Source organism: Chanodichthys erythropterus, chromosome 24 (assembly GCF_024489055.1).
Source record: "Chanodichthys erythropterus isolate Z2021 chromosome 24, ASM2448905v1, whole genome shotgun sequence".
Lineage (NCBI taxonomy): Eukaryota > Metazoa > Chordata > Actinopteri > Cypriniformes > Xenocyprididae > Chanodichthys > Chanodichthys erythropterus.
Window position 1 is genome coordinate 13,468,363 of NC_090244.1, and position 20,061 is coordinate 13,488,423.

Genomic DNA, 20,061 nt, shown 5'->3' on the forward strand with positions numbered 1-20,061 from the left:
TAAAGATAATCAATTATTAAATTAATTTCATCTATAAAGCAGTTCTGCAAAAAAAAAATCATCATCCAGCTCCGTTAAGTTCTCATACAACAGTGTCAGTGGAGTCAGATCAATAATATTGCTGAATATTAAGAGTATATATATCCTCCTGACACCGAGCTATGGAGTTTTGTCCTCAGTCTGCAGAGGACATTATATTTTAGCAAATTTCTCTGAGACCTTACATGTCACAGTTTTAAGTCTGGATGTCCTGTAAACAGCACATTCAGGAAATGAATGTGTTTCAGATACCAAATGTTCAGAGGTTTCACCATCAGCACTCCCTCTGCTTGGTCTTTAAAATGGCTGACATTAATTTAGTGATCAAATTTAACACCCTTATGGAAATATGATAATATTTTGTTATTATCATTTACATCTGACTAATTTTCCAATTGTTTCTCAGGAAAATGTTATGGCATTTAATATTTAATATTTTAAGTTAGTTTAGTCTGTAAATGTTTTCAGGTTACATAGCAACAAATTATATTATAAAACTAATGACCTTTGAGCTTATTACATGTCATACAGCCTGAAAGCTCCCCCTTATCTGATGCTGACGAAATACAGAAGTTGTAACGTGTGGACTTTTAAAACAGCATACACAAATCACAGTGGGACAGAAGAATTTATGAAAAAGACAAAGAAAAACATGAATTCTAATAAAAATTTATTTACATATACTGCCTTAAAATACAGCCTAGAAGTAGAGTTTTACATCTACTAATCAATAGCAGATCATGTTTATACTGGAATAATTGAAAATTCACTACTGGAATAGACATTTGAAATGTGTGAACACAAGAGCTGAAACCCTAACATTCAAAAGCAGTGATTCCCCACATTAATAATACAGTTTTGGTCTCTGCAAAAAAATAAAGCATTTAGGAATTGATTACTCTTTTATACCCAAATTAATGGTGCTTTAAATATTTAAATATATTTTCATATGATTCACTTCCACTGTATTACAGATTCATAGTACCATAGTGAAGTCTGCGCCATTGGCAAAGCGACACTGGACTTTCTCAAGGAAGGGCAGCCGGGACTGGAGGAGCTCCACCTGGTGCACGGTTATGTCCTTGCACATGGACACGTCGAGGGTCCTGAGTCTGTCGCAGTGCAGCGCAATTATGGAAAGAGTTCTGCAGGAACACATGGGATTGTGTTAAGCAGAGCTCAAATGTTTAGTATGAAAACAGTACCGGATGACGTCACTCACTCGTTAGTAACACCGTCGCAGCAGGCCATGAACAGATGCTGCAGTCTGTGGAGGAGCGGAAGGGCCCGCGCCATTCCTTGGTCGCTGATCTGGGGACAGAGGTTGAGCGCCAGGCTTGTGAGATTGCGGCAGTGAAGGGCTACGGACACCAAGCTGTCGTCGCTGATCTCAGGCAGCATAGAAAGCGAGAGGCGCTGCAGGTCTGCGAAACGGAGTACCTGAGGTGGCCAGGAACATTTGGGTTATTATTTAGTACTGAAAATTCCCCCTAGCATTTTGAGCGCTGTTGAGCGGATTCTTTAACACATCTGATTGGCCATTGTGTTCACACGCTCAACAGATATGTCTGTGATTGGCTACAACAATCCATCTATCAGCGGATATATTAGGGATGGGCTAATAGACGCCTGCTTTCAAACGCTCCCATGTGTATCTGTGCAAGAGCGTCAAAGGTGTCTTTCCGTTTGTCATCTACAGCGTTGATCATTGTAGCCAATCACAGACATATCTGTTGAGCGGGTGAACACAAAGGCCAATCAGAAGTGTTTGAGAATCCGCTCAAAATGCTAGGAGGAAATGCAGGCATCATTTCTAAAACATTTTTAAAATTTCAGTACCGAAGTCAGTACCTTTGACTACACTAGTTGATAACAAATTTTATCAATTGGAATTATAGCAATTTGGTACAAGATTATCCTAATCAAATCAATGTTATAAACAAGCTAAGTCAAAAGTAATCTAAAAGTAATCAAAAAGTAGTCTGATTACATTACTTAAAATGTGTAATGTAATAGATTACGTTACCATCTATAATTTTTAGGGTTGGGTAAAAAATATTGATTTCTCAATTTTAATCGATTCTCATTTTTACGAACTGATATCGACTCTTAAATCCCAAGAATTGATTAGTCTAGTTCAGTGGTTCCCAAACTGGGGTACGTGAGGTGACAAAAGGGGTGAACAAAATGCTGAGTAGTTCATTTAATTCTACATTACAATAATATTAAAATAGAGCATGTATTTCTAACTGCCAAAACGTCGTAAATCCAGTACATTTAATCAAATTACTTCATCATTTGCAATCAAAAATGACTGTGTCCACACAAGCAGCATGCAAAGGATAGATTGCGTGGCGAATCTGCTGCCTTAAATCGTGCTAAATTACTGTCGTTCTCGACAATGCACCTTTGTACAAGTCGGGATTGAGCACTTACTCGCATGAACAACAAACATAGGCACAGATAATGAATTAATTTCGATTTAAGACTCAAACTTTCTCCGGTTCAAAAACATACCTTGTGTGAGTTCTTGTATTTAATGATGATAACGAGCAAGAATGCAATTGTTCCCAAATATCCACATGACTGCAAACGTGACATTATTATACAACAGGTCAAAAATCAAAACGTACATTTTAAACACAGTACTGTCAGTATTTACTCTATTTTGCAATGAAATAATAACGAAAACCACAGCAGAACTACAACACACGTCTGTGTTTCGCGAACAATTCTGCGGCTTTGAACGAATTGTGAGAGTCGATTCAGTGATTCATTCACAGCCACTTGCTTCGTTACTGAATGAATGACTCGATGACTCACTCATAAAAACAGTGACTTGCTGCCACCTACTGGCGGTTTTAGTTTAATATTTAAAAGTTTTACTTAGTTTTACCATCATTGCATATTTCTCTATTGAACATTTTTATTTAAAACATTATTTATTTTATAAAGTTATTCATAAAGGTAAAAAAATGCACTGGGAAATCAATTTAGGGGGCAAATATTGTCCCTTAATGGTAAAGGTGTGACTGCAGTCGAAGTGGAAGAGAGGGGGTACGCAGAAGGATGGTACTCAACGCTAAAAAGTTTGGGAACCACTGATCTAGTCTGTTTTCAGTTGATGAATGAGCAGAATATGTATGTAGTAATTGAATCAAATCGAAATCATGTGAATAGTAATCGAATCGAATCGTGAAAATTGTGTCAATAACCAGCCATAATAATTTAATTATGCAATTAGTATTCAGTAACGAACAACAATTTGAACGTAATCTACCCAGAACTGGGTGCACACTTTTTTAACAAACCATTATTGCACACAAAAACATGCGTGCATTGTTTCTATTATGTACTGACCTGTGTGATACTGGTGTCGGTTAACTTCGAGCAGGCTGACAGGTCCAGTTCCTGAAGACCCCTGAGGGCCAGCAGTGATGCTCCTTCCTGATCTCTAAACGCCCCCAGGTCCTCATCGGTTACGAGACGTGGCTTCTCCTGGAAAGGCAGGCTGGGAGGCTGGAAAAAGCCCATGTTCCCAAACGTCCTAGTAAAGCTTGGGCCTTTATCCTCCTTCACATTGGGGCATTCATGAGCAAATTGTAGACCAAAAAATTATATTAGTCCTAAAAAAAACAAGGCAATCCTACCTCTTTGTCTCTTGGTTCACAATTTTTGGTGGGCTCCACCATCCCCAGCAGCCCCCAGTCGGAGATCTCTTTGCACCAGCCGAGCCGCAGTACCACCAAAGCAGGCAGGTAGGTTGCGATGGCATGAACACTAATGTCAGTGAGATAGACGCAGGAGGTGAGGTCCAGCTTTCTCAGGTTACTGCCGAGCAACTGCGCCAGGGAGAATATGGCTGTGTCCTGTTTGAGGACAGAGGGCGTGAGAAAGAATGGGGACAAAACAAAAATAATTTTTGATAGATCATTTGAGGAAAATATTAAAATTCAATTATGCAAATCAAAACTTGTATATTCAAATTATCCTAAATATGCCAAGAATTATTTTTACATTTTTGTAATGTTTAGTTAATTACAAATTATAATAATTATATTGTAATCATATTATAATTTAAATACAATATTATTATAAGTTACAAAACACTAACAACTAAAATTAACTATTGTAAATATGAATTTAGGCATCACAGCATTATTATTTACAGTATGTAAAATATATATAATTATTTTAAGATAATTTTATTTATGCAAAATATAAACAAAAATTATGGCATATACAACAAGCTAAGTAAATTATAGTAAGTATTATTAAATTATAATATAAATATCATTTGAGGAAAATATTAAAATTCAATTATGCAAAACAAAAATTGTATTCAAATTATCCTAAATATGCCAAGAATTATTTTTACATTTTTATACTGTTTGGTTAATTACAAATTATAATAATTATATTGTAATCATAATATAATTTATATACAATATTATTATATTATAAATTATATATTATATATATATTACATTTTTAATATGTAAACAAAACATAAAATACTAACAACTCAAATCAATTATTGTAAATATGAGTTCAGGTACCACAACATTATTATTTACAGTATGAAATATATATATTAATTTTAAGATATTTTTATTAATCCAAAATATAAGCACAAAAAAATTGATATATTTAAATATTTGAATTGATATATTTAATATATAAATTGATATATTTAATAATGTTAATATTATAAATAATATTAACATTATTATTTACAGTATGTAAAATATATATAATTATTTTAAGATATTTTTATTTATGCAAAATATAAACATAACAATTATGGCATATACTAAGTTAATTATAGTAAGTATTATTAAATTATAATATAAATATCATTTGAGGAAAATATTATGCAAAACAAAAAATTGTATATTCAAATTATCCTAAATATATGTCAAGAATTATTTTTACATTTTTGTCATTTTTAGTTAATTACAAATTATATTAATTATATTGTAATCATATTATAATATAAAAACAATATTATTATATTATAAATTATATATATTACATTTTTATTATGTAAACAAAACATAAAACACTAACAACTCAAATCAATTATTGTAAATATGAATTCAGACACCACAACATTATTATTTACGTATGAAAGATATATATTAATTTTAAGATATTTTCATTAATACAAAATATAAACAAAAAAAAATATGATATATTTATATATTCATATCACCCTAAATTATGGCAAATACAAGCAAAAAATACATTTTTACATCTTTATATGATTTTGTTAATTAAAATATTATAATTATAACATTAAAATGTAAATATATAAAATATTATTAGTTTATAAATTCTAAATAAAAATACATATTTTGTTTATAAAAAATAAATGATAAAATTAACTAAAATTAATTATATAAAGATATTCATTTTTACATATTTTTATCAATACAAAATATCAAAACAAAAACAGGATGCTATATTCATATTACCCTCAATTTTAGCCAATATAATAATCTTATAATTATTATTTTTTTATTATTATTTTTTATACTATTTTATGAATACATATAACAAGAAAATATAAATTAAATAAATATTGTTGTTAATACATAAATAAAAAACTAAAATGAACTGTATTAATTGTGAATTTAGGTATCACAACATTATAATTTAAAGTATGAAAATTGATATTAATTTTAAGATTTGTTAAATATTCCATTTAACAGTTATTAAATTATTAGTGTTTTTAAACTGAGAATTAGATAATGACAGAGGTAAATTAATTGTAAACGTAGAGGATATGAGCAGGCACAATTAAACATCTAATATCAGCTGATAAAATAATTTACAGTAAGTCTGTAATATTGGCTGATAACTGATATGGTGCAAATTTTCTTTTATGTATACATGCCTCACCCTTATGTATGAGCAGTTTCTAAGGCTAAGAGCCTGCAGCTGCGCCCTGGGCTGTGGAGAGGACAATCCCTTCACCAGGTCTGCACCACTGACGTGCAGACACTCCGACAGATCCAGAGTCCTCAAGCAAGGCAGCGCCATCAGCTCGGTCAGGCCTTTATCCGTTATCTTCCAGTCCTGTGACAGGGACAACGACTGCAGCTCCTTCAGATCAGTGGCCACAGCCAGCACTGTTCTGCTGGTTAACTCAGTGCACGCCCTGACGTCCAACGTCTTCAGACCGTTCTGGTGCTTGCAGAGGATTTCCATGGAGTAGTCGGTCAGCTCTTTACAGCCGCGTAGACTCAGATCCTCCAGATGGAGGCCGGGCACCTGAGCTATGGAGCGGAGGGACTCAGGGGTGATGCTGGTGCGACTCAAGTCCAGGCTGCGGAGCGTGGAGGCCTGCTTCTGCAACAGACTCAGGAGGTTACGGAGGGAAACTAGAGCGGAGGAGCCAGACCCGACCGGGCTACCTCGGTATGGGTCAAACTCGAAAGCAATGTGGCATCCGGCCAGGGCCAGACTGCGTAACCTGGGCGTGCAACTCGTCAGCCGGTTGAAAGAGAGATCTGAGAGGTAGCGGAGATCAGACAAGTCCAGTTCCTCTAGGTTCCCCAAAGCTTTCTGGACCTATTATTGCACAAATATTAGATTATAATTAATACAGCATCATTTGAACAGAAAAAGCATTATTTGATTTTAAAAAAAAATATATTTTTTATTTTATTAATGATAAAAAAATAGTTAAATTATAATATAGAATATTATAATTTATATATAATAGAATTATATTATAAATTAAACAATATTCTAAATAAAATATACATATTTTTGTTAATACATATATATATATATATATATAGTACAGTCCAAAAGTTTTTGGAACCACTAAGATTTTTAATGTTTTTAAAAGAAGTTTCGTCTGCTCACCAAGGCTACATTTATTTAATAAAAAATACAGTAAAAAACAGTAATATTGTGAAATATTATTACAATTTAAAATAACTGTTTTCTATTTGAATACATTTCACAAAGTAATTTATTCCTGTGATTCAAAGCTGAATTTTCAGCATCATTACTCCAGTCTTCAGTGTCACATGATCCTTCAGAAATCATTCTAATATGCTGATTTGCTGCTCAAGAAACATTTAATGTGTACAATTGTACAAAATATTTGTGTACAATATTTTTTTTCAGGATTATTTGATGAATAGAAAGTTCAAAAGAACAGTGTTTATCTGAAATCTAATCTTTTGTAACATTATAAATGTCTTTTCTGCCACTTTTGATTGATTTAATGCATCCTTGCTGAATAAAAGTATTCATTTCTTTAATTTCTTTTAAAAAAAATAAAAATAAAAATTCTTACTGACCCCAAACTTTTGAACGGTAGTGTATAATGCTACAGAAGCTTTGTATTTCAGATAAATGCTGTTCTTTTGAACTTTCTATTCATCAAGGAATCCTGAAAAAAAAAAAATACAACTGTTTTTAACATTGAAAATAATCATAAATGTTTATTGAGCAGCAAATCAGCATATCAGAATGATTTCTGAAGGATCATGTGACACTGAAGACTGGAGTAATGATGCTGAAAATTCAGCTTTGATCACAGGAATAAATTACTTTGTCAAATATATTTAAATAGTACACAGTTATTTTAAATTGTAATAATATTTCACAATATTACTGTTTTTACTGTATTTTTAATTAAATAAATGTAGCCTTGGTGAGCAGACGAAACTTCTTTTAAAAACATTAAAAATCTTTAAAAATCATAAAAAATCAAACAATTTTTGTCAATAAATATATAAAAAAATTAAAAATTAAACAAATTTTTAGTTTTTAACTTAGGCATCACAACATTAGCCTATAATTTACAGTCTATATACTAATATATATATATATATATATATAATATATATATATATATATATATAGTATATCATTTGACAAATAAATTTTAATTTTGAGATGTTTCTCTAAAGATGTAACCTGTTGACGGTGCTCCTGTCTTGACAAAAAAGCTCCAGACATAAACAGGCTGTCCAGCCCATGAAGGTCCAGCTTGCGGAGGCTGGTCAGATGTGGTAGGACGCCCAGCAGGGAAGACTCTATGATGCTGCTGCCGGGAAGAGCCAAACTGTCCAAACGAGGGCCGAGGTGAAGCCCCACTTCCAAAAGTATTTGTCTTGACAGGCTGGATCCATCGAGATGACTGATGATTAGGCCACAGCGAGGGCGCCTTGCAAGTGCACGGATAAAGTCCAGTGAAGATGTGGAAACAGGGAACTTGAAGGTGGCATTTTTCTGGATTAAAGCACAGCAATATGGCAATTTAAACAACTGTGGAAATGGACTACAGCAAAAAAATGAACAATGTTTTAGATCATCTTGATATTCAAATTAATATAAAAAAAACCTGAAACTGGTGGTCTTGGCTTGCTTCGTACCAGCTCTTACAGACCAGTGACGCCTCCTTTCGATCCGTTACATGAAGGTAACTCAGTATGTAGGAGATAATCTGGAGCAGAAAGGAGAAAAGTCACAGGTTACACCCTCTGAAAATTGGTGCAAGTGTATACAGTCAAACCAAAAATTATTCAGACATTTTTGATATATTTTTACTAGTGGGTGCAGGACACTATAGTTCATTTATGTAAGTGAGGATAGCAAAATAAACTGTGACATATTATACCCAAAAATTATTCATACAGTGGACTACCAGCAAAACTGATACAAATGTGGAACCAAAAATTATTCAGACACTTTGACCATGTGTTATCTGACATAATTAAGATTTTTTTTTTTTTTCTGACAAAGTTTAACTCTGAGATCTTGTCATATTTTATTACCATTTTTTAAACTATAGTGAATAAACTGTATTAATGAATGAAATGTTCAAGGTGTCTGAATAAATTTTGGTTTGACTGTGTGTGTGTGTGTGTGTGTGTGTTTGTGTGTGTCAAAAATGAGCTGTATAATACAAATAATACAAATTAAAAATGTCAGGCAAACAATATTTTTGACATTGAAAAAATATGTTTCATATTGAAAAAGTGTATTAATATTTTGTATAAATATTTATATTAATATATGCATGTTTATCAATGAATATTATAATTATATAATATATTTATAATAATTTTTAAATATTTAATATATTATATAAGCATGCCCCATATACAGAAAAAAACGTATACTGATAGATAGATAGATAGATAGATAGATAGATAGATAGATAGATAGATAGATAGATAGATAGATAGATAGATAGATAGATAGATAGATAGATAGATATCCCATATAGAGAAGCTATACTGAGAAATATTAACTTGGCTAAGAAGCGTCGTATTCTCATACTTCTGTTCTGTAGTATGGTACAGTGTCAAAACAGAGTAAAACTATGGTACATTTTAGTAAGGCCATGCTGTAAAATAAACCACAAGCTAATGAGGGTACATGTTGTATCCCCATGTTAGCCTACTTGTTATTTCAGCTCTAAACAACTAGCCTACACAGTGTGTGATGTATGAATGGACGGACTCACCTCAGTAGGAAGGTGTGGACTCTCCATGACTCTCACCTTGGTTATCTGCTCTTATTGATTAGCATTAAAATAAATGTAATATCAATATTAAATCGTTGACACAGATCAACGTTGTTTATCATTGAATCGGCAGGTCGCGGGCTGTCAAGCTGCTCACCGTTTATGAGCACGGGAAGTTGGGAACATCTGATAACACCCTCTCGTTGTTCCTCCTCACACAGTATTAAACGATGCACCAAACCCCAACATTATCCACACCAACATTATTAGGAACCCCTCAGAAATGTGAGCAGGAAAACATTTTTAAAGAACATAATAAAGAAATGGCACAGGAACAACACTGGACATCACGTGCAAGAAGCAGGCAAAGTTACCTGGGAAATGTAGTTTAATGAAAGACGGATTAGATTTGTGTCGAGAGATGGCGCAGTAATTCAATTGAACGGGATGTGAGCACATAAAGATGAGCCATGCACAGCTAAATATATACGAATTACTTTATAATATAATATGCTTTTTGCATCAGTGCGCAGTATTTTTGAATCAATGCACGTGTCTTTATCTTGGCCTGGTGCTGTGTAGTTGTGTTACAAATCTTCTCCTCGTGGGTCAAAATGATCCGAAGCAGGAAAATTTGTTGTTGTTCATAAACCTTAAATCAATTAATTATATTAAAAAAAAAATATTATGTAATAATAATAATAGGTCCCCTTTAAAAAACATTATAAATCATGCAATGAGTGCCTCTGCTGACCTGTTTTGGGAAAAAAATGCATTTCATGACTTTTGCCACTAGGTGGCCTTAAAGCTCTAAACTAAAGTATGCTGAAGTGTCAGATTTTGCAATAAGGTGGACAGCAGGAAAGCCAGAAGAATATGTATTTGGATATGCTGACTTTTATTCTGAAAATTATGTTACAGTTCCAAAAATGTTGTTATAACTTCATTCATTTTGTGTGTGTGTTTGTATGTGTATACACGTTCTGCATTAGGGATGTTCTCTATTTGCATGCCTTCATTTGTGGCCGTGTACGCTCTGGATTGTGCCAGACTTTTATTATTATTATTTGGCAATTTAAAAAAAAAATAACCCATTTTAGGATGATGTGTCAAAAATCAGGTTGTGTACCATTCATATGAACACTGAATTTAAATAAATAAAAAAATTAATTTTGGGTCAAAACAACAGAGATGATGAAGGTTTGCCTTATAACATTTATGAGTGACAATTTACTAAATAATATTTATTAATATATATACACTGCCTTCCAAAAGTTTGGAAACACCCCTGGCAAAGTGTGGTTTTGGACGATATCAGCATAAATCCTTATTTATTTATTTTTTTTAATGCAAATACATTACAGTAACTTGACATTATCATTAAAGACCAGCAATAATAATTTTCATTTTGATTTAATAATAATGGCAATATATACATGTCAAAGTCAGACATGCCCCCCATGTGATGCCTGGTTATGGTTTAAACTTGGCCCAGGTTTGTGAAAGATTTTTGGGTCAGCACACCTTAATAGCTTCAACAATTGATTGCCAATTAAGTTTAGAATACAATGAACCAATCAGAACCCAGTTCAGGTCAGATAGCTGCTAATAATGAATATTTTGATTAATCGAAAAGTTTTTTTCTATGTATAAACTGTTTATATAGTAAAATATGTTTTCGTAATTTGTGTCGTCCCTTATCAGTGCAAAATTATCACAAATTAAAAAGGATTCATGCCAATATTGTCCAAAACCCCACTTTTCTAGGGCGTTTTCCAAACTTTTGGAGGGCAGTGTATATTAAAATGTTTAAAATAAACATTTTGGAGAGGAATAAGTCCATAAAATGCTAAACATCAAAGATGAACAAGAAGTAACATGCTCTTTGCCACTGCGTCTCTGGGTGTTTTCACACTTGAGTCCACTTTAAAAGAACCAAACTCAGACCCCTTAAAGTGAAAAAGGACCCAGTTCTCTTTACGTTCACATTGTCCCCGTCCCTGAAAGAGGACTCAGATCCTTTTTTGGACCATGTAAGTACTAATGGGGTCTCAGACCTCTTTGTGTTTATACTGTTGGATCTAGTCCATGCTCTATACCCTGTAAAATTTGATCCTATTCACTTACATTGTACGTGCCTCGCTGTAACCAAGATTTGTATTTGTGAAAAATATTATTTTTTAAAACAATTTTACTTAAAAGGCTGTTGATCGAGCTTAACTTTAAACATGGAATATTCCAGTGAGTTGTCTTTTGAACTTGCACTATATCCACCATTATAAATCATGTTTTTTTATTGTTTTCCTTGCATCATGTTTATTTATTGCACAAGGCAATGATGACATTAGCGTAGAAAAAAAAAACATTAGGACAAATACAATATAAGAAATGTATAAATGAAATAAACTGCTTTAATTTTTTCAGATACAGAAGGTATATTTAAGAGCAGCATTCAAGTAAGAAATTGAATCAAATGTAAAAATAAAACTGCATAGTCTATGAATGAAATAAACACTGATTCTTATTAAAGCTACAAAATTTATTCAGCAGTGAGCGATTTGCTCCGTTCAATAACTATTATCCGATTCCGTCCAATTCATCAATTAAGGAATAAATAAGACTAAGAACAGTGAACAACGGGCGAATGATAAGGGATGACCCTAAATCAGCTTGAAACATTTTGTAGACAGAAGTTGTTGTTCTCTGTGAAATTGTTTCTCACTGTAGTTCTGAGGCAAAAAGATGTTCACTCGATATATAGCGACAACCACACAGTGACGCCACAGTATGCTTCGGAATGTAGAATGTTGCTCTTTGGAATTCGAGTTTAAAAATCAAAAAATAATAATGTTTATACATAAACAAGTAATTTAGGTTTACTGTAGCCGAAGATTGAACATTTTTTTGTATATAAATGGGTTCATATAAATCATCTTTATTTCTCTAATGCACTCTAATAATATTTATATCAATATTTGACATGAATTTATACGGAAGAGGATTAGGGCCAAGCAATAATAAAAAAATAAAACCATCTCGAGATTAAAGTTGTTAAATTTCGAGAAAAAACTCGATAAATTGAGAAAAAAGTAATTAAATTACGCGAAAAAAGTCGTGAAATTACGAGAACAAATTCGTTAAATGATGAGGAAAATGTCGTTAAATTTCGAGAACAAATTCGTTAAATTACGTAATTTAACTTTTTTCTCATAATTTAATGACTTTTCTCATAATTTAATGGCTTTATTCTCATAATTTAATGACTTTATTCTCAACATTTTATCTCGACTTTTTTCTCGAAATTTAACGACATTTTTCTCATAATTTAACGAATTCGTTCTCGTAATATAACTTTTTTCTCATAATTTAATGACTTTATTCTCAACATTTTATCTCGACTTTTTTCTCGAAATTTAACGACATTTTTCTCATAATTTAACGAATTCGTTCTCGTAATATAACTTTTTTTCTCGTAATTTAATGACTTTATTCTCAACATTTTATTTAGACTTTTTTCTCGAAATTTAACGAGTTTTTTCTCGAAATTTAACAACTTTAATCTCGAGATGTTTTTTTTTATTATTATTATTATTGCTTGGCCCTAATTCTCTTCCGTAAATTTATGTATTTAACTAACTATAGAAAAAAAAATTTTTTTGGCATACTTTTATTCATTTTAAATAAATTTGCTTTATTTTGTTTTTAACACTGTTTGCCTGACCCATTTTGGTAATAATGTTGCAAAATGGCAAACCTCTTGAAAATAAATTGAAGTGGTGGATTTACGCCTTTCTTGGCTTATTGAGGCGTTGATTAAATTTGCTATTATTGTGTAAATCAATAATAAATCTTCGTAATCTAGTTTCATAAATGTGTATTTATAACACGTTTTTGTTCTAATGCATTTATCATTAATCAAGAGTTACAATCAAGAAGCTGTAGAAAGTTATTTTTTAATTTTGTCACTAACATGCACCACACACTTTCTGCATCAAAAAAGGTTTTTTTCCACAAACATGAGGCAAAACATCTTTCTATAATGTTCTGCTACTTAGGATTTTCCTTCTAAACATTTCAAACATTTATTAAATTAAAATAAAATAACATAAAATAGTACCAGAAACAATAACATACTTAATCCACATTAACTTTGAACATTACTGAAAGTACAAACTGAAGAGACCTTTAAAATCAAAGGCCATATCAATAACAATAACAAAGAACAATGTAAAATAAGGAAATCAAGAACACCACGTAACAGCCAACGTTCTTCTCTTCAGATCTCTTCAGGCTTGACCCCAGGCAAAATAGTGAGAGGGTACTGGCAATCTGTGAAGAAGAATGGAAAGACGGTCTCAGAGAAATTGTGTGTGAAGGTGTGATAGACATTCTCACACAGAAGATCTGAGAATGTCAGCCGTCCTGCACTCAAGTCCAGCTTCACCCTCACTGCCGCTGGTTTCTCAAATCCAAGTAGTGGGACGTGTGACTCCAGAGGATCTGTGACACTAAGAATTTCATCTTTAAGTCCGATACACCAGACTCCACTGGACAAGCAGTTGGTTCCTTTTCTTTGGACAGACTCTGTGGCGACACCTACCATCCAGGACGAGTTGTGTTCCACCTCAACATCCCATGTGTGCATCCCTGTGGAAAAGCCCACAGAGCCCAGCACACAGGGACAACGATCAAATCTCTCCAGGTTATTGGGAATCGGCTCAGTTATCTCAAATTCATTCCACACACGTGTCAGATTATCAGATACTGCGAGGTAAATGTTGGCTGTGTTAGGGTCCAGAACCACAGGACCTATCGAGAGAGAGTTTCAGAACAGAAATGACATGGATTGAAAAGAAAGGTTGTATTTTGTGCATTAACAGGAGTTTGAATTGTTATATGAATGGACTTACTGTAACTGATAGATCGTCTGACTGTCCTCCAAACATTGAGCTTAAAGTTGCCCAAATACTTGACAGAGTCAATAAGATCACTCGCAGTCATCTCTGGATCCTGAAATTTGCACTCAGCTCTGGAAAAACATTCAGCGGTGAGCACTGATGCTTGACTTCAAATCTTTATCAAAAGTTAGAGGAGAAACAATAGAAGCTTGTTTCCACCATGGAATAAACAATAAAAAAAGGTAAATGCGAATTTTTATCTCACGATTCTGACTTTTTCTCGCAATTGTGAGTTATATCTCAGTCAGAATTGTGAGATAAACTCGCAATTAAAAATGGTAATAGCGACTTTTTATATCAAGCTTATAACTCGCAATTCTGACTTTTTTTCTTGAAATTTTAGTTATATCTCACAATTCCAAGAAAAAAAGTCAGAATTGCGAGTTATAAACTTGATATAAAAAGTCGCTATTCCATTTTTAATTGCGAGTTTATCTCAGAATTCTGACTTTTTCCTCACAATTCCGAGTTTACATCTCACAATTCTGAGAAAAAACATGGTAATTATGAGAAATAAAATCAGAATTGCAAATTTATATCTCAGAATTCTGAGTTTTTCCTGTAATTGTGATTTAAAAAAGGTCGCAATTACCTTTTTTCCATTAGAAAAAAGCTTCAATAAGAAACCCTGCTTACCTCATCAGCGTGTCCTTGAAGTTCTATTGAAAATGTAGGAAATAGGAAAAGTTCATTTTTAGTTATTTTTTAAAATTCAGTTTAATACATTATTTTTAAAGTTAGAATATATGGAAATATATTTTATTATTATTGTTAATACATTTGTAAATAGTTTTTATTAATTGTATAACATATTTATTATTAATAATATGCACTATATCTTTTCAATTTGTTTTTACTGTACATCTAGGGCCGTATTCACAAAACATTTTTTCTTACCACTAATAGTTCTCCTAAATAAAGTTCTTAGCTTTGAGTTCTCTCTTAAACCTATTCACAAAGCTGCTGAGACCAACTTTTACTTAGGAATAGAGAAAAGTCTTAGCTAAGAGTAAGGGCGGGGTTGACCTTGTTGCTATGGATGATGTCAGCACGCTTACTAACTATGCACACAGTGATTGGCTGACAGGGGAGGGGTTTCTGTCAGTGATTTAATCAGAGAAATATTGCAGAACGAAGTATCATGTTGCTATATTCAAATAAAGGTTTTAAAATCCAAATGTTGATATATTCAAATGTTGGCTGAGTGTCTCTAATTAAACAAGTATATGTTCAGCTAATTGTCAGCATCTTGAGAATCTAAGATTTAAGAATTCGAAAGATCATGTTTTATAAACAAGGCTCGGGAGGAGTATGTTCAAATGGTCTATCTAATCAGCTCAAGAGGAGGCATATATTTATATACACAGCCAACTCACCAAGGTCACACTCGGGTGTGTCTCATATGTCCTGAAAAGTGAAGCTGCGGGCTCTTTGATAGCCCCCTGGAAGCTGGATGCAGTACAGGTCATAAACCCCGCCCTCTCAATGCAGTCAAATGAGACTTCAGTGAAAACTAAAAAATAAATTCTGCTTCAAATAAAACTTTCTGAAAGATGGTTTTGGTCATTTAAGGTAGTTGTTATCACGCTGATATATATTCAATTGTTTGTTTTTGTGATTATTTAGATTTTAGCTAGCAATTTGATTCTATAAAAACGGGGCGTGTCGTCATGATTCGCAGTTGATTGACAGCTTGTCTGAGGACTGTCGGAGCTTCGAGGGGAGATTGAATATGTATTAACTAACTGTTAATTTTCGATTTCTTTGTTATTTAACACCAACAAAATGAGTTGTTCAGCAGTAAACTGTACTAACTGACCTACAGGATCTGACGGATCACTGAACTTTTCTCGGTAACGTTAAATGTGGGCGTTATAAGCTAATTAATAAATGTTATTAGTTAAGATAACACACCTAATGTTAACCATGTCGGGAAAAAGCAGGTGATCGTTATCTGGCAGTTACTTATTATTTTTATGGGTATAAAATAATAATTAGCAGGACAAAACTAATGATAGCTTACTCTAATTACAGCAATCGATCTCCTGTAACGTTAGTTGAATTTGATTTAAAATGGCAGGACCGTTTCTGACGATTTAGAGTTGTTTCTAGTGGCATATTATATTGATTTTATCTACTGAATTTGCTGTTTCAAAAATATTATTGCTCTAGAAACAGAATAGCCTATTATTTTATAGGTAGACTTCAAATTGTGTATAATTTTTATAGTCTATTTAAAACACATGAATGATGACGCAGTCATCTGAGCGGAAGTTTGATATCGCGACTCCGCCTCCGGCTCCACTGACGATTCCTTCTGCGCATGCCCAGGCTCCAAACTTTTGTTTTTTGAAGTATTGCGTAACGTGTCAGCGCCCATTCATCAGCCCATTTTGGCTTCAGTTCAATACAATGGAAGGAAGCGGCGTCGCGTCGTCCATCTTTTTTTACAGTCTATAAAAAAATACGATGGTCAGTCCTGTATTTGAGTTCTTAATACGGTTACGTTCACACAGAAAACGGTTATTTACAGGAGTGACAACCGCAATTTATAACCGAACTCACACCAGTAAATTTTCAGAATGCACAACCGCATTCTCGGAAAATTCACACTGTGTGAAGGGGAACTCGAACTGAACCGATCTGTTCACAAGGTCATCAATGCCGACGATAGGATTATTTTCAACTCGACTGCCATGTTTTATTCTTCGTCATTCAATACAATTTGCGTCTATCATTGCGATCAATTTGCACCTATCATTGCCTATCAATATCATTGCGCCTGCTGCACTCATGTTATGGCAGCAAAGTTCCTTGATTATTACGCCAGAATGAGAGAATAGTTCCTAGACATATCGGCCTAGAGAATCGCAACTTTTAATTTTCTGTCGGTCTTAGTACACGATGTAACTACAAAAGAGTCAAGTTTTAAATAGGAAAAATATCAAAACTCTTTGGTCATTTTTGAGCGAGATGCTACCGGTCTAATCAGATTCAATGAACTATGCTAAGCTATGCTAAAAGTGGTACCGCCAGACCTGGAGATCGGCTGAATGGATTCAAAAATAGTAAAACTCAACTTTAACTTTAGGGGAGTTGGAAAATAAGCCTATTTTCAAAAAAAGTGGAGTGTTCCTTTAAGATGTTTTGTGAATACGGCCCCTGAACTGTAAAAATCATGCTTGTGGGAGGAGGGGTAAAATGTAAGAATATGACAAAATGAAGTGCTAACCTGAATTATTCTGATGTCCCCACTATCTAACTCCTTTTTCAAGTCTTTAATAATGGTGGTGAGCATGCCGATTTCTTCACCGATCTTCTCAATTTTATCTTTCAGACTTTCCAGTTTTTTCTCCTTCTCCAGTTTTAGTTCATTAAGCATGGCTTTTTCTTCATCATCCAAAAGTTGGTGAAGATGCTTAAATGAATCCTTTATTTGATTTTCCAAATAGGTAGCCTCGCCCTAAAATGATTAACATTAAGAAAAACAACAACAACAACAAAAATTTTTTTTAAAAAAATGTAATAATAGTATCTTGGATAATCGTTATTCAGAGTTTCAGTGAAATAGACTAAATGGAGACAGAAATCACTCAAATTTTATTAAAAACAATTTCTTTTTCGAAGATGAACGAAAGTCTTGTGGGTTTGGAACAACATGATAGTAAGTAATGACAGATTTTTTTTTTCTTTTAGGTAAACTATCCCTTTAAGCACGTTTGTAACCTTCCAAATTCAATCTTACACATACCTCTACATTCATCTCCGCAAAATCATTCTCACCATTGGCTTCTTTCATGAGATGCATTTTTTCCTTCAAGAGACCAAGTTTACCCAGCAGGACTGCCTAAAATAAAGACATTAGACTTGTTTATTATTCAATATAATATTATTCAAAATATTCAATTTAAAAATATTACAAAAGTTTTCTTAACATCAAGAAAATGTTCTACATAAGTGATGCCCAGTCCTGTTCCTGCAGAGTTCATATCCAACCCTGATCCAACAACACCAGTCAAGTGCTCTGAAGATCATTATTTGCTGATTCAGTATCATGGTTGAAACTACAGGCACAGGATTGGTCACCCCTGTTCTACATCTATGATACCTTGTGTTCCTCAGCGATCTCTTGAACTGGACGGCATGTGTGATTTCTGTGCTCTTCAGATTCTCTACAAATCTCACACAGTATCTGCTCATCATCACAACACACCAGAGTCCGTTTCTCGTGGTGAACTTCACACAGCTCCTCTAGATAGCGCCTGTGATCCAAGAATGCTTGACATAGGTTTCTCAGAGCCAAGTTAAGGGAAGGGTTGTTAGCAGATATTTGTCTACATAGTGGACACTGTCTCGAGTCACTGACTCTCCAGTACTGCTCAATACAGTCTTTGCAGCCACTGTGGCCGCACGGAAGCACCACTGGATGATCGAAAACATCACGACAAACGGGACACAAAAAGTCTGCATCGCAAAACGGACGTTTCGACGCCATCTCTTGCGCTTAACCCCTAATACACTAGTTCAATTCACTCAAATAGCTAAACGCACACTTACGAACTCATCCACGATTTCAGAGCTGCTCTCTCGTTTCCTCTAGTCTAACGTATGAACTACAGCTTTAATTAATGAACAGCGATATCCGATTCTTTAGATTTGGATGTTTTCAGTGTTTCGTTTCAACTCTTGATTGCTTCACGAATCGGATTGAATCGGTTCAAATAGTTCTCGAGTCAATTTACCGACGTATTTAACCGTTTAAAGGGTGAGTTCACCCAAAAATGAAAATAATGTCATTAATTATTCACCCTCATGTCGTTCTACAGCCGTAAAACCTTCATCTTTCGAACACAAATTAAGATATTGTTGATGAAATCCAATGGCTCAGTGAGACCTCTATTGAGAGCAAAGCCATTCAAACTCTCAAGGTCCATAAAGGTACTAAAACATATTTGAAACAGTTCATGTGAGTTCAGTGGTTCTACCTTAATATTATAAAACTCACAAGAATACTTTTTGTGTGCCAAAATAACGACTTTATTCAACAATATCTATATGGGCCGATTTCAAAACACTGCAGCTTCTGAGCTTTATGAATCTTTTGTTTCGAATCAGTGATTCGGATCTCCCATCAAACGGCTAAACTGCTGAAATCGCGTGACTTTGGCGCTCCGATTCACTGATTCGATTTGTAAAGCTCTGAAGCAATGTTTTGAAATCGGCCCATATAGATATTGTTGAAAAGTCTTTTTTTTTTTTTTTTGGCACACAAAAAGTTGTTGCTTTATAATATTAAGATAGAACCACTGAACTCACATGAACTGTTTCAAAAGTGTTTTTAGTACCTTTATGGACCTTGAGAGTTTGAATGGCTTTGCTCTCAATAGAGGCCTCACTGAGCCATTGGATTTCATCAACAATATCTTACTTTGTGTTGATGAACGAAGGTCTTACGGCTGTAGAATGACATGAGGGTGAGTAATAAATTACATTGTTTTCATTTTTGGGTGAACTCACCCTTTTAAAATGACAGTTTTGCTCAATTCATTATAAGTCAATTTATTTACA

The 20,061-nt window shown here is 33.6% G+C and overlaps 2 protein-coding genes across 4 annotated transcripts; both read right to left on the minus strand.

Moving 5' to 3' along the window:
- Positions 1 to 728: 728 nt before the first annotated feature.
- fbxl9 (F-box and leucine rich repeat protein) lies at positions 729 to 9,872 on the minus strand. 3 transcript variants are annotated; one of them, XM_067379658.1, is made up of 10 exons: positions 9,693 to 9,872; positions 9,536 to 9,580; positions 8,408 to 8,509; positions 7,981 to 8,295; positions 5,944 to 6,615; positions 3,690 to 3,908; positions 3,400 to 3,612; positions 1,262 to 1,479; positions 1,025 to 1,184; positions 729 to 904 (listed from the first exon to the last, which is right to left on the minus strand). In XM_067379658.1, the coding sequence occupies exons 2-10, from the start codon at positions 9,560 to 9,562 to the stop codon at positions 884 to 886; spliced, it is 1,947 nt and encodes a 648-aa protein (XP_067235759.1). In that variant the 5' UTR covers positions 9,563 to 9,580; positions 9,693 to 9,872; the 3' UTR covers positions 729 to 883. The 3 variants fall into 3 exon arrangements, with proteins under 3 accessions (XP_067235759.1, XP_067235758.1, XP_067235760.1); XM_067379657.1 differs by having other exon boundaries at positions 9,536 to 9,872; XM_067379659.1 differs by having other exon boundaries at positions 729 to 1,184; positions 9,536 to 9,871.
- A 3,939-nt stretch (positions 9,873 to 13,811) lies between these two features.
- Positions 13,812 to 18,988, minus strand: trim35-40 (tripartite motif containing 35-40). Its single transcript, XM_067380679.1, has 6 exons — positions 18,602 to 18,988; positions 18,245 to 18,340; positions 17,726 to 17,956; positions 15,130 to 15,152; positions 14,446 to 14,564; positions 13,812 to 14,344 (listed from the first exon to the last, which is right to left on the minus strand). The coding sequence occupies exons 1-6, from the start codon at positions 18,986 to 18,988 to the stop codon at positions 13,812 to 13,814; spliced, it is 1,389 nt and encodes a 462-aa protein (XP_067236780.1).
- Between the last annotated feature and the right edge of the window lie 1,073 nt (positions 18,989 to 20,061).

Coding starts and splice junctions, on each gene's coding strand:
- fbxl9 (XM_067379658.1), bottom strand. CDS start 9,562: ATGGAGAGTCCACACCTTCCTACTGAG. Junction 8,510..9,535: donor GTCCACACCTTCCTACTGAG/GTGAGTCCGTCC, acceptor TTTCTGCTCCAG/ATTATCTCCTACATACTGAG. Junction 1,185..1,261: donor TGCGACGGTGTTACTAACGA/GTGAGTGACGTC, acceptor GTGTTCCTGCAG/AACTCTTTCCATAATTGCGC.
- trim35-40 (XM_067380679.1), bottom strand. CDS start 18,988: ATGGCGTCGAAACGTCCGTTTTGCGATGCAGACTTTTTGTGTCCCGTT. Junction 18,341..18,601: donor AGATCGCTGAGGAACACAAG/GTATCATAGATG, acceptor TCTTTATTTTAG/GCAGTCCTGCTGGGTAAACT. Junction 15,153..17,725: donor GGGACATCAGAATAATTCAG/GTTAGCACTTCA, acceptor CATTTTCAATAG/AACTTCAAGGACACGCTGAT.